Source organism: Lampetra fluviatilis, chromosome 52 (assembly GCF_964198595.1).
Source record: "Lampetra fluviatilis chromosome 52, kcLamFluv1.1, whole genome shotgun sequence".
Taxonomy (NCBI): Eukaryota; Metazoa; Chordata; class Hyperoartia; order Petromyzontiformes; family Petromyzontidae; genus Lampetra; species Lampetra fluviatilis.
The window spans coordinates 9,100,159-9,113,974 of NC_136326.1; the positions used below are offsets into that span (position 1 = coordinate 9,100,159).

At 57.8% G+C, this 13,816-nt stretch overlaps 1 protein-coding gene across 3 annotated transcripts in view; it reads left to right on the top strand.

Moving 5' to 3' along the window:
* SRBD1 (S1 RNA binding domain 1) overlaps positions 1-12,472 on the top strand; it is a 75,980-nt gene extending 63,508 nt beyond the window's left edge. For all 3 annotated transcript variants that reach the window (XM_078879026.1, XM_078879028.1, XM_078879027.1), the window contains exons 15-22: positions 2,127-2,218; positions 2,398-2,480; positions 2,693-2,799; positions 6,581-6,784; positions 6,963-7,170; positions 7,761-7,914; positions 8,147-8,326; positions 10,902-12,472. In XM_078879026.1, the coding sequence (XP_078735152.1) occupies positions 2,127-2,218; positions 2,398-2,480; positions 2,693-2,799; positions 6,581-6,784; positions 6,963-7,170; positions 7,761-7,914; positions 8,147-8,326; positions 10,902-11,026 (1,153 nt within the window). In that variant the 3' untranslated portion in view covers positions 11,027-12,472. The remainder of the gene's footprint in view (positions 1-2,126; positions 2,219-2,397; positions 2,481-2,692; positions 2,800-6,580; positions 6,785-6,962; positions 7,171-7,760; positions 7,915-8,146; positions 8,327-10,901) is intronic.
* The last annotated feature ends 1,344 nt before the right edge of the window (positions 12,473-13,816 follow it).

The following is a 13,816-nucleotide window of genomic DNA, read 5'->3' on the forward strand; positions in this document are numbered from 1 at the left end:
ACTCACTCACTCACCTCACACACTCACTCACCTCACACACTCACCTCACACTCTCACCTCACATGCTCACCTCACACACTCACCTCACACACTCACCTCACACTCTCACCTCACACACTCACTCACCTCACACACTCACCTCACACACTCACCTCACACACTCACTCACCTCACACACTCACCTCACACACTCACCTCACACACTCACTCACCTCACACACTCACCTCACACACTCACCTCACTCCCTCACCTCACACACTCACCTCACACTCACCTCACACACTCACCTCACACTCTCACCTCACACCCTAACCTCACTCACCTCACACACTCAGCTTACACACTCACCTCACACACTTACCTCACACACTCACTCACCTCACACTTTCACCTCACACCCTCACCTCACACACTCACCTCACACCCTCACCTCACACCCTCACTTCACACCCTCACCTCACACCCTCACTTCACCCTCACCTCACACACTCACCTCACTCACCTCACACCCTCACCTCACACCCTAACCTCACACACTCACTTCACACCCTCACCTCTCACCCTCACTTCACACACTCACCTCACACACTCACCTCACACACTCACCTCACACACTCACTCACTCACCTCACACCCTCACCTCACACCCTCATCTCACTCACTCACCTCACACCCTCGCCTCACACACTCACCTCACACCCTCACCTCACACACTCACCTCACACACTCACTCACTCACCTCACACACTCACCTCACACACTCACCTCACACACTCACCTCACACACTCACCTCACTCACTCACCTCACACACTCACTCACCTCACACACTCACCTCACACTCTCACCTCACATTCTCACCTCACACACTCACCTCACACACTGACCTCACACACTCACCTCACACACTCACCCAGTCACTCACACACTCACCTCACTCACTCCCTCACCTCACACACTCACCTCACACCCTCACCTCACACTCACCTCACACCCTCACCTCACACTCACCTCATACACTCACCTCACACCCTCACCTCACACTCACCTCACACACTCACCTAATACACTCACACACTCGCCTCACACACTCACCCAGTCACTCCCACACTCACCTCAGTCCCTTCCCTCACCTCACACCCTCACCTCACACCCTCACCTCACACTCACCTCACACACTCACCTAATACACTCACACACTCACTCACCTCACTCACCTCACACACTCACCTGACACACTCACCTCACACACTCACCTCACACACTCACTCACTCATCTGACACACTCACCTCACACACTCACCTCACACACTCACCTCACACACTCACTCACCTCACACTCTCACCTCACACCCTCACCTCACACACTCACCTCACACCCTCACCTCACACCCTCACTTCACACCCTCACCTCACACCCTCACTTCACCCTCACCTCACACACTCACCTCACTCACCTCACACCCTCACCTCACACACTCACCTGACACCCTAACCTCACACACTCACTTCACACCCTCACCTCTCACCCTCACCTCACACACTCACCTCACACACTCACCTCACACACTCACCTCACACACTCACTCACTCACCTCACACCCTCACCTCACACCCTCACCTCACTCCCTCACCTCACTCACTCACCTCACACCCTAACCTCACACACTCACCTCACACCCTCACCTCACACACTCACCTCACACACTCACTCACTCACCTCACACCCTCACCTCACACCCTCGCCTCACACACTCACCTCACACCCTCACCTCACACCCTCACCTCACACACTCACCTCACACACTCACCTCACACCCTCACCTCACACACTCACCTCACACACTCACCTCATACACTCACCTCATACTCACCTCACACACTCACCTCATACACTCACCTCATACTCACCTCACACACTCACCTCCTACTCTCACCTTCCTCCCCACCTTCCAATTTGACCACCCCTCTCGTCTTCCACCTCCCTTGACCCTCCTGTGACCCTCCTGTGACCCTCGTGTGTCTTTGTGTGACCCCCCCCCATACGCCCCCCCATACGCCCCTGTGTGACTCCCCTGTGACCCCGTGTGGCCCCCCCCCCCCGCCGCGTGTCCCCCCGTGCGCAGCATCGTGAACGAGAACGGCTCCTCCATCTACAGCGTGAGCCCCGAGGCGCAGCAAGAGATGCCCGGCATGGACCCCAACCTGCGCAGCGCTGGTGACGCACAGCGACCCCCGCGACCCCCGCGACCCCCGCGTGCCGCTTGCCCCGCAGTAATTCCCCCCCCCCCCCCCCCGTGCGCCGTGCCGGCCTTCGTGGCTGCCGCCCGCCAACGGCACGTGACCCAGCAGTCTGCGGAGGCTACAACAGGGCGGGGGGGATCTTTGTCTTTGCAGTGTCCATCGCTCGCCGTCTGCAAGACCCTCTGGCAGAGTTGGTGAAGATCGACCCCAAGCACCTCGGCATCGGCATGTACCAGGTGTGCGGACGCTCACTCATCTGTTGCGTTGTGGTGGTGATGTTATGGTGGTGGTTGTTGTTAATGTGACGGTGGTTGTGGTTGGATGTGTTGGGTGTTGTTGTTGATGTGGTGGTCGCGGTTGTGGTGGTTGTTGTTGATGTGGTGGTGGTTATAGTGGCGGTGGTTATGGTGGCGGTGGTGGTTGTTGTTGATGTGGTGGTGGCATGCAGCACGACCTGCCGGATGCGCAGCTAAAGGTGGCGCTGCGTGGCGTGGTAGAGGAGTGCGTCAGCTTCGTGGGCGTGGACATCAACGCCTGCTCCGTCACACTGCTGGGGTGCGGCACTCACCACCACACTCACTACCACACTCACCACCACAACTACAACAACAACAACCGCCATTCGCCACCAAGTGGCTGTGATGTCACCACGACGCTTGTGCCAGGCTATGTGCACGTTGAGGCCACGTGAAGTGTCGAACGCCCTCTGGCAGGAGGTCACGGGGCAGACCCAGGTGCCACGGGTCGATTGACTGAGATTGCCGAGATGACTGGCTGATGCACCACCTGTGCGCCCTACTGTGCCAACTTGCTGTGCTTTAGCCACCCGGCGCTCTGCTCGTTGTTGTGAGCGTCGCTCTTCCGCCCTCCATTGTTGTTGAAGGCCGACTGCCTCCAACTGCCCATTAGCGTCCTTCACAAGCCTCCTCCACATCCTCCTGTACCACATCACTCCATCGCTTCTTTAGCCCGTGCCGTGCCCGTTTAGCCCCTTCTATCCGGCCGAACAACAGCTGTTTAGGCATGCGGTGGTTGGGCATACGGGCTACATGACCCAGCCAACGCAGCCTTACCTGCCAGAAGAGCTCACCGATGGAGCTCCTCACACAATCCAGCCTGGTTAAACCCAGGTTGGATCATAGGCAGGCTAGCCTAAATGTTTCTAATCGGCAAAGATGTCCTAATACATTTCACAAGCGTAAAGAAGGGAGGGAATGACTGTGGCCGAGAAGACCTGAAGCTTCGTGTGGAACGACAGACCAGGTAGCATCCACACAGCGTTACGCAACTGATGAAAAGATATAGTGATAGGGTTTTTCCCTTTCAACTGGTACAAAAACGGACACCTTTATACAAGGCATCATGTTTGCAATAACCACAACACACGCAGTCAAAATGCAAACATAAAAGAAACAACTCTGATAATGATAATGATATGCACTGTCCTTGAAGTTGATTGGTCCACACCCGAGACAGCTTTTCTTAGAGCCTAGTCTCCATTGGTGTTGGACCAGATGACGCCGATGAAAAGATAATGCCGCTCGACTGATTCAGAGTGAGACCTTTGCTGTCAAACCAGAGCCGGTCATGAGCACACTGCCCAGGTATGGGAAACTCTCCACTCCCTCCACAACTGCCCTATCTCCGATTGCGAGTTGTGGGGGTGGAGTGTCTGATGGTACAAAATGACCAGGCAGGTGCCTAGTTTTGGTTGCACTGATGGTAAGGCCCCACCTCTTAGTGGCAAGGTTCAGCAGCAGCACCTCCAACTCCTCCTTTGAGTGAGCATCAATTACCAGATCATCGGCATACATAACATGGTTGACCAATAGGGAGCCATCCCCTGACCACACCCGGGCATCGATCTGCCTCTCATTTTATCTGTACCAGGTGGAAATTCCTCCGGTACAGCCATTGAAAGCTTCACGAACTACGTTGAATAATGTGGGAGCCAGAGGACATCCCTGTTGCACTCCAAGGTGAACAGGGAATGGCTCTGACTCCCGGCCACGTAGTTTTACCCGGGCCCGCTCACCATCATGAAGGTTCTTAATGAGCGTGAGCAGAGGGTCAGGGACTCCGAAAGCACAAAGTACAACCCAGAACCCAGGCCTACTGATGGTATCATAGGCCTTGACCAGGTCTGCTGTAGCAGACGGACAGAAAATATGGCATTTGTGCAGGACGCCCTTTCCTGAAACCGCAATGGGGCTCCGCAAGCCTCTTCTCAGCGTGCCTAGCAAGGCGATGTTGGATAATCCTTGCCAGGACCTTTCCTGGCACATTGAGGAGTGAGATGCCCCTGTAGTTGTTACAGTCTGTGCGGTCCTCCTTCTTAAAGAGGGGGACCACCAGGGCATCCTTCCAATCCTGCGGAACCCGTCCAATGGTCCAGACTGTTGTTATGATGTCATGTAGGGCAGTCTGTGCACAAATTCCACCCTCCCTCAGCATTTCGCTTCGGAGATCATCTCTGCCCGGTGCCTTTCCTGGTCTCAGACTCTGGATCGCCTTCAGTACTTCCTAAACAGATGGCACCTCAGCCAGCCACTCACAGGGGGTGAATTATTATTCCAATATTTGAGGCACCGATGTTTTTTAGGCTGAGGGATTTCCCCTCCCCAAGGACCTCACAGAAATGCTCAGCAAATCTGCAAACCTGTTCCTGAGAGTCGGAGATTGGATCACCATTCTTTCCCCTAATGATGGTAATCGGTGTGGCGCTGCAAGTAATTTTTTTAATGGAGTTAAAGAGCGATATGTGATCGCGGGCCATTGAGGCAGATTCCATCTCCTCAGCAACCCGCAACCACCACCCATCCTTGCAGTGCCTCACGACCCTCCTAACCTCCGAGCGAAGGTTGCGGTAAGCCTCCTCATTGTCTGACGTGGGATGCTGTAGACAATGAGAGTGGGCCTGTCGCTTTTTTCTGAGCCAGCCTGAACACCTCTGTTAGCCAGGGTTTCTGGGGCGGTCTGGACCATATACCGAAAGCAGCCATTCCAGCTGCATGAGCCACAGTCCTAAACCTCGCCCATTTCCCCTCGACATCAGCAGGAGTGGGGGACAATGCCAACCCCAGCCGCAAGCAATGATGTAATTCTCGCTTGCATCTTTCATCAGCTAACTGAGACCAGGCCACTGGGTTTGAATGGGGTCCTGGGTGTACACCCACCACCGGAGTGGAAGAATGGCAGGCGCATCTTACAGATGACAAGTCGATGGTCAGTGGGCAGATTAGTTCTACGTTAGGTCCTGGTGTCAAGGACATGGGCCCGCATCCGCTGTTCCGTCACTACGTAGTCCAGCAGATGTTCTTGCTTGGACCCGGCATGCATCCATGTTGTGTGGATGCGCCGATGCCGGAAGTAATTACAAGCCCATGGGCTGCACAAAAATCTAGCAGCCTCCTACCGTTGTTATTGAGCTGATCTGGCCCATGCCTTCCAATCACTCCAGATCAGGTGCCAGCATCATGACCAACTCGGGCATTAAAGTCGCCCAACAAGATGACCCTATCCCGAAGGGCCACTTTAGCGTGCACCTGTGACAGGAGGTCATAGAAGGCATCTGACTCATTGGCCTTGCCTGCATCCCTCCACGGATGTTCATCTTCGGTGGGGGCATAAGTAACCACGACCACCACTCCTTGCCTCTGGTTGATGGGAAGGCGAGCCCAAAGTAGCCTGGGGCTTACAGCTTCCCATACCGATACCTCACCGCCACGCTCCCACGCCCTCTTCATTCTTTTGTTCAGAAGAATAGCTACTCCCTGTTGTTTAGTAGTCTCCTGCCCCGAGTAGAGGACTGTCCACCCTACCGGCCCACCGGACCTCCTGAATGCCACAGAGATCCAGGCGGTACCGGTCCAGCTCCCGGCATAGGAGTGGCAGTCTCTCCTCTGCAATGAGCGTTCGAACATTCCACGTGGCCACCAGCAGTGGTTTTTTTCTGTTTCTGGAGGAGCCCCGAGGGTAAAGATTCAATCTCCTGGCTCCGCCAAATGGGGTTTGATCAGGAGACGTCATGGACGCCTGTCCCCACCACCACCAAGCTCACCACCACCACGCTCACCACCACCACACTCACCATCGCTACGCTCACGACCACGCTCACCACCGCGCTTACTCACCATCACCAAGCTCACCATCACCACGCTCACCACCACCACGCTCACTACCACCCTCACCACCACTACCACCCTCACTACCACGCTCAAAAACTACCACATTCACTACCGCGCTCGTAGACTACTGCACTAATGCACGACCACACTCCCACACGTGCGTGCGTGTGTTCCCGTGTACACGTGCGTGTGTGTACGCGTGCGTGTAGGTACGTGTCCGGGCTGAGCAGCGTTCTGGCTCGCCGCTTGGTGGAGTGGCGTGAGCAGCAAGGCCCCTTCCTCTGCCGCCAGCAGCTGCTCCGCGTTAAGGGCCTGGGGCCCAAAACGTTCCTGCAGTGCGCCGGCTTCGTGCGCGTCAACCCCCCGCCCTCCTCCTCGGGCTCCACGGGGCCCGCCACCTCGTCGTCCGCAAGGTACGGTCCCCGGGGCCCGGCTCGTCCAACCCCCCCTCGCCAACCCCCCCCGGCTGCTACTGGGAGGCGACCGCTCCACCGGGTGCCGCAGGGCAACAGTCGGCGTTGCTAATCCGCTCGTGCCGTTCCGGTCGCTCCATCTCCCCCTCCTTCCCAACGTCCCTTTCTCCGCGAGCAGCGTCGGTGCCGGCGGCGGTGGCGGAGGCTCCGAGCCGGAGGCTAAACCCGTTCCGGCTCCCTGTCGGAAGAAGCGCACCAGGCGGGGAGGGGGCCCCGAGGAGGGGGAGGAGGAAGTCGCCAACCCCCTGGACCGCACGTGGATCCACCCGGAGTCGTACGGCATCGCCCATCGCCTCCTGCACCTCATCGGGGGCTCCGCCGAGCAGGTGGGGGGCTTGGGGGGGGGTGATGGTGCAAGGCTAGGGGGGATCGGTGTGGGGGGGAGTGGCTCGGGGCGGGGGTGGTGGGAACTTGGGGGACCATGGGGGGGCGGTTGATTTATCGATGCTCTCCCCAGCGAGCCCTCACTGCGTGCGCTCACTGCGTGTACAAAAGCATTCGGCCTTGCCCAGACCACCGGCTCAGGGGAACTGCGCCGGCGACCCTCCTGGCGCGCGTGGCCGTGCCGAGACGACGCGGAGGGCAGCGGTTTCACCCCTCGCCGGGGCTCATCGGGACGGCCGCCACCGAGCGCGGCGTCCGTGTTGCCCGCGTTGCACCAGCGCGCCGGCCCCAACCCCGTGAACCCGGCGAGCCGAGTTCGATCCCCGCTCTTGACCGGCAACGTCGACGGCGAACGTCTTCCGAAGCGGTCACGGGCCTCCTCTGGGTTGACTCGACCTCAAACAAGCGACCGGCGTGGCGGCGAGTAAACGTCGCCATCTGGGCGGACGAAGGTGGCCGACCTCCGCTGCCGCGCGCCAACGGCACGCGAAGGCTACAGCGGGGAGCTTTGTCTTTGTGTGCGCGGCGCCAGGTGGGGCGGCCCGAGCTGCGGGGCCGCGTGGAGGCGGCGCTGGCCCAGCATGGCTCCGTGGAGGCGCTGGCGCAGGCCGTGGGCACCACAGTGCCCACGCTGCAGATTGTGCTGGACGGACTCAAGCAGCCTCAAGACCACGACATCCGTGCCGGTACTCGCTCACGCACATTCTCTCCCGTGTATCCCCGTATCTCCCCCGTGACTCCCTGTATCCCCGTATCTCACACCGTGTCTCCCTCCGTATCTCCCCCTGTGTCTCCTCGTATGGCCATATCTCCCCCGTGACTGCCTGCATCCCCGTATCTCCCCCCGTGTCTCCCTGTAACCCGAATCTCCCCCCCGTATATCACACCCCCCCCCCGCTCGTGTCTTCCCCGTGTCAGAGCTGCAGAAACCGATCTTCCGGCGCACGGTGATGACGCTCGAGGAGCTGCACGTGGGGATGTCGCTGCAGGGCCGCGTCGACAGCTACACCGACTTCGGCGCCTTCGTCGATATCGGCGTGGGCCAGAAAGGCCTCATTCCCAGGAGGTTCATCACCGCGCAGAACATGCTTCCCACAGGTGGGCCGCACACACGCACGCACGCAGAGTGTTGTGTGTGGCACGCTCAGTGTTGTGTGTGGCACGCGCTTGTGCATGCATGTGCGCGTGCCTTTGCATGTGTGTGTGTGTGTTTGTGTGTCCATGTGTGCTTGTGTGTCTGTGTGTGTGTGTGTGTGTGCGTGCGTGCATGTGTGGGTGTGTGCATGTGTATGTGTGCACGTGTGTGCACATGTGTATCTGTGTGTGTGTCGACTCCCCTAGGTCGACTCAGCCTCAAATGAGTACCTGGTGCGGCCACCCACCCCCTCGTGTGCCATGCCGGCCTTTATAGGTGCTGCTCGCTAACAGCATTTGCCCCAAACAGCCTGTTAAGGCTATAGGGGAGATCTGTGTGTGTGGTCGTGTGTGCGTTGGCTTTGTCCACCATGGTATTTGGTAGAAAATCATGCCAGGTGGAGGGGTTAGCAGTCGCTCGCACTCACAACAATGAGCGGAGCGCCGGGCGGCTGAAACGCAGCGAGTTGGCACAGCAGGGGAGCACAGGTGGTTCATCTGCCGGTCATCTCAGTCGGTCAACCGATGGCACCTGCTGGGTCTGTCCCGTGACCTCACCCTGCCAGCAAAGAGCCTTTAACATCTCACGAAACCAATAATAATCGTGGCAGTGGTAGCGATAGAAGAGTCACGAAGAGACGACCTACCACCGGCGAGCGAGCGAGTGGACGGAGTGTATTGGGGAGTGCTGGGTCATCAATCGCCCTGAATGCTGATCTCCCCTGAATTGTACGTATGGATGTACGTTGAACTTCTTTCGCGCAATACGTGGTTAACTGCGCTATAATCAGGGGTGCGGGGGAAGACGACAAATATTATATCGGGCGCAGCAGTGGGAGTAGCGACACGGGTGGTAGAGTCCGGGTGTCCTCACCCACGGTGAGACAGTGGTGGTAGAGTCCGGGTGGTCTCCCCCACGGTGAGACAGTGGTGGTAGAGTCCGGGTGCCCTCACCCACGATGAGACAGTGGTGGTAGAGTCCGGGTGGTCTCCCCCACGGTGAGACAGTGGTGGTAGAGTCCGGGTGTTCTCCCCCACGATGAGACAGTGGTGGTAGAGTCCGGGTGCCCTCCCCCACGGTGAGACAGTGGTGGTAGAGTCCGGGTGTTCTCCCCCACGATGAGACAGTGGTGGTAGAGTCCGGGTGCCCTCCCCCACGGTGAGACAGTGGTGGTAGAGTCCGGGTGTTCTCCCCCACAATTAGACAGTGGTGGTAGAGTCCGGGTGGTCTCACCCACGATGAGACAGTGGTGGTAGAGTCCGGCTGCCCTCACCCACGATGAGACAGTGGTGGTAGAGTCCGGGTGCCCTCACCCACGGTGAGACAGTGGTGGTAGAGTCCGGGTGGTCTCACCCACGGTGAGACAGTGGTGGTAGAGTCCGGCTGCCCTCACCCACGATGAGACAGTGGTGGTAGAGTCCGGGTGGTCTCACCCACGATGAGACAGTGGTGGTAGAGTCCGGGTGCCCTCACCCACGATGAGACAGTGGTGGTAGAGTCCGGGTGCCCTCCGCCACGGTGAGACAGTGGTGGTAGAGTCCGGGTGGTCTCCCCCACGGTGAGACAGTGGTGGTAGAGTCCGGGTGCCCTCCGCCACGGTGAGACAGTGGTGGTAGAGTCCGGGTGGTCTCCCCCACGGTGAGACAGTGGTGGTAGAGTCCTGGTGCCCTCCCCCACGGTGAGACAGTGGTGGTAGAGTCCGGGTGCCCTCCCCCACGGTGAGACAGTGGTGGTGTTTTGCTCCCCCGATCCTCAAACTGAATCGTGAATCAAACTAATACTAAAATCCATTAAACTAAACCGCATCATCCACTGCACAAACCATGGCAGCAGTACATGGCGGATAATAGCTAATGATGCACAAGTACACACTTTAAAACTCCCTTCAGTAGTGGTGTGACTGTGGTCACCCAGAATAGAGAGACCGTACAACGTGTAACGCCGAAATGATGCCTGATCCACAAATATGAAGGAGGAGACATCATCACAGTCATGATGATGCACTCCTACTCCGCTAGTGCTCCTGCTGACGCGGCTATCTGCTGGCTTGAGCACCTGAATGTGACATTGTCGTTGTTGTCTCTGCATCTACATCAGCCGAAGAAGATCGTTTTTCCCAGGTATGGCCCCATTGAGCTGTGTGGCTCTTTATTCAGAAGCGACCTGGTCATCACAAATGATGGCCCAACGAAGTGGCCGTATCATCGTGGGAAAATCTTACAGCAGCGGAAATGATCTCATCCCATGACGTTGATTCTAACTGTGGAGGGGAAAACAGGAGGGATCCGGAAACAAATCCACACGACGGCGCGGGGGGGAGAGAGAGAGAGAGAGACGCAACTACAAATATACAGCAGCAGGCGTCAGGGATGGGATCGACCCCACGACCTCCTGTAGACCAGGCGAGGGAGATAACATTTCACAACAGGAGAGCCCAAGATGGTGGGGATGGCGAGGGTGGTGTGGTGATTGTGGCATGGCGAAGGTGGTGTGGTGAGTGTGTCGTGGTGAGTGTGGGGTGGTGTTGTCGTCTCGCAGGTCAGGGGGGTGCTGACCGGCGAAGTAGCTTCCTGCTGGGCCCCGGCGACCGCGTGGAGGTCCGGGTCCACCAACTGGAGCTGGCACGCAACCGGATCACCCTGGCACTTGAGCGCATGCTGTGAGCGCCACGCTCACCGGGGCCATGGGACACTCACCTCTCACACCACCAGTCTCACTCGCCTCACCTCATGCACCAGCCACATTCTCAGCAGTGACATTCAATCTGACTCGCACTCACTTCGCTCACCCCGCACTCAACTCACCCCGCACTCAACTCACCCCGCACTCAACTCACTGTGCCTCACTCACCCCACACTCAACTCACCCCGCACTCAACCCACCCCGCACTCAACTCACCCTGCCTCACTCACCCCGCACTCAACTCACCCCGCACTCAACTCACCCCGCACTCAACTCACCCTGCCGCACTCACCCCGCACTCAACTCACCCCGCACTGAACTCACCCTGCCGCACTCACCCCGCACTCAACTCACCCCGCACTCAACCCACCCCGCACTCAACTCACCCTGCCTCACTCACCCCGCACTCAACTCACCCCGCACTCAACTCACCCCGCACTCAACTCACCCCGCACTCAACTCACCCCGCACTCAACTCACCCTGCCTCACTCATTCCGCACTCAACTCACCCCGCACTCAACTCATCCCGCACTCAACTCACCCCGCACTCAACTCACCCCGCACTCAACTCACCCCGCACTCAACTCACCCCGCACTCAACCCACCCCGCACTCAACTCACCCCGCACTCAACTCACCCCGCACTCAACTCACCCCGCACTCAACCCACCCGTCGCTCACTCCTCATTCAACTCAAACCCATCATCCCCCTCCAGAGTCATAAACTACGTACTGCGCGAGACGCCAGCACACGCGGTCCCCCCCCCCCTCCCATCATCGCCATGACGACAATTCCGCTCACCCACCCAGCCTCACATCATTGTCATGACGACGACTCTGCTCACCCAGCCCCACTCGTCATCGCCATGACTACGACGACTCCGCTCACCCAGCCTCACTTGCTCATCATTGCCATGACGACGACTCTGCTCACCCAGCCTCACTCACTCGTCATCGCCATGACGACGACTCGCTCACCCAGCCTCACTCGCTCGTCATCGCCATGACTACAACTCCGCTGACCCACTCAGCCTCGCCGAGTATCAGGGCTCGTTCTCAGGAGGTTCCTGCCACGTGCTCTCTGTAGCACGCGGGCACTCGGAGGGACACACGCAGAGTATAAACCGATTTGTGAGAATAAACACCACACAGAGAGGCGCCCCACGCGGGAATCAAACCCAGGCCCTTCTTGCCGTGATTGTTCCCACCACCGCCAACCCGGCCGCCGTTGCCACGCTCAATCCACGGCTGGATGAATGCCTCCCAAATCCACAAAAGGGCTCAACGTGACAGTCCACACGACACCCACCACAGGAACGTGTAATTTCCACCACGGGCTCTTGAAAACTGTCAACACGCCGTTGCGTTGAGGGAGAGAGGGGGCCACTTGGACATTCTGTTTCGTTCAATAAAGTTTCTTGCTGTGTTCACCGTGCGGCGTGCCCTGCCTGGCTGCTCCACATCGTCAGAGTCGCTCGCCGCTCCATCCCCAGGGGTCGGACGATAGAGTGGGCGGCTCACGACGGGAAGGGCCGAGAGCTCAAGCCCTGGTTGGGGGGAGCCACTCGGCCCATCACCCACCCCCCCCCCATCCGCTGTCAATGAACCCGACGTGTTCATCCCCCTTCCCACTGCGCCCCGCAGAGCTGTAGGCAGGAGCAGGGCAGGCGAGGCCTCAATGCTCATGTGGAGCAGCAGAAAGCTGCTTTGTGGACCGTCACTCGGTGGGGTACAGCCGGGGCAGGGCTCGGCAGCCGACACAACAACAAGGGGAGACGTTGGTTTCGAAATCGGTTAAAAAAAAAGAACGACTCGATAAACCTCGAGCCGCCATGACGCCCTTGTGATTGCGAGACGGCGGCGGCGGCGGCTCAATACATGAACAACGAGCCACCAACGAGCCACCAACGAGCCACCAACGAGCCGCAAGCAGCAGCAGCCTCCGGAACTGCAGGTTGCCAAACGCCTTGCACATGGTACATTGGACTTGAATTGTAAACTGGACTTTCATGGTAAACTGGACTCCCATGGTAAACTGGACTCCCACTGTAAACTGGATTCCCATGGTGAACTGGACTTTAATGGTAAATTAGACTTTTATGGTGAACTGGACTTTCATGGTGAACTGAACTCCCATGATTAACGGGACTGCTATGGTGAACTGGATTTTCATGGTCAACTGGATTCCCACGGTAAACTGGACTTTTATGCTAAACTGGACTCCCATGGTAAACTTGACTTTCATGGTAAACTGGACTCCCATAGTGAATTTGTCTGTTACGTTAAACTGGACTTCCATGGTAAACTTAAATATTCATGGTAATCTGGACTCCCGATTGTAAAGAGGACTCCCATGGTAAACTGGACTTCCACCGTAAACTGGAATTTCATAGTAAACTGGACGTGGGTTTTCCTCCACATAAGCACTAGCCCGTGTCACTCAGCCACTCGCCCATAAGCTCCACCTCTTCTCGAGCCCGTGCCTTGCCCGCTTAGCCCCCTCTATGCGGCCAAACAGAAGCTGCTTGGGCATGCGATGGCTGCTGGGCCATGCGGGGCTACGTGACCCAGCCAACGCAGCCTCGCTTGGCCGGAGGAGCTCACCGATGGGACCGTGTCCAGATCTCTCAAGGATCTGCGAGCTCCCCACACAAAGTTCATTTATTAGGTATAGCCCTGTGAGCCATTCGGCTCTTGAATCGGGTGCAACCGCAACAAAAACATGAACAAGAAAACATCTTAAAGTGACTATGTGCGAACAGAAAAATCCT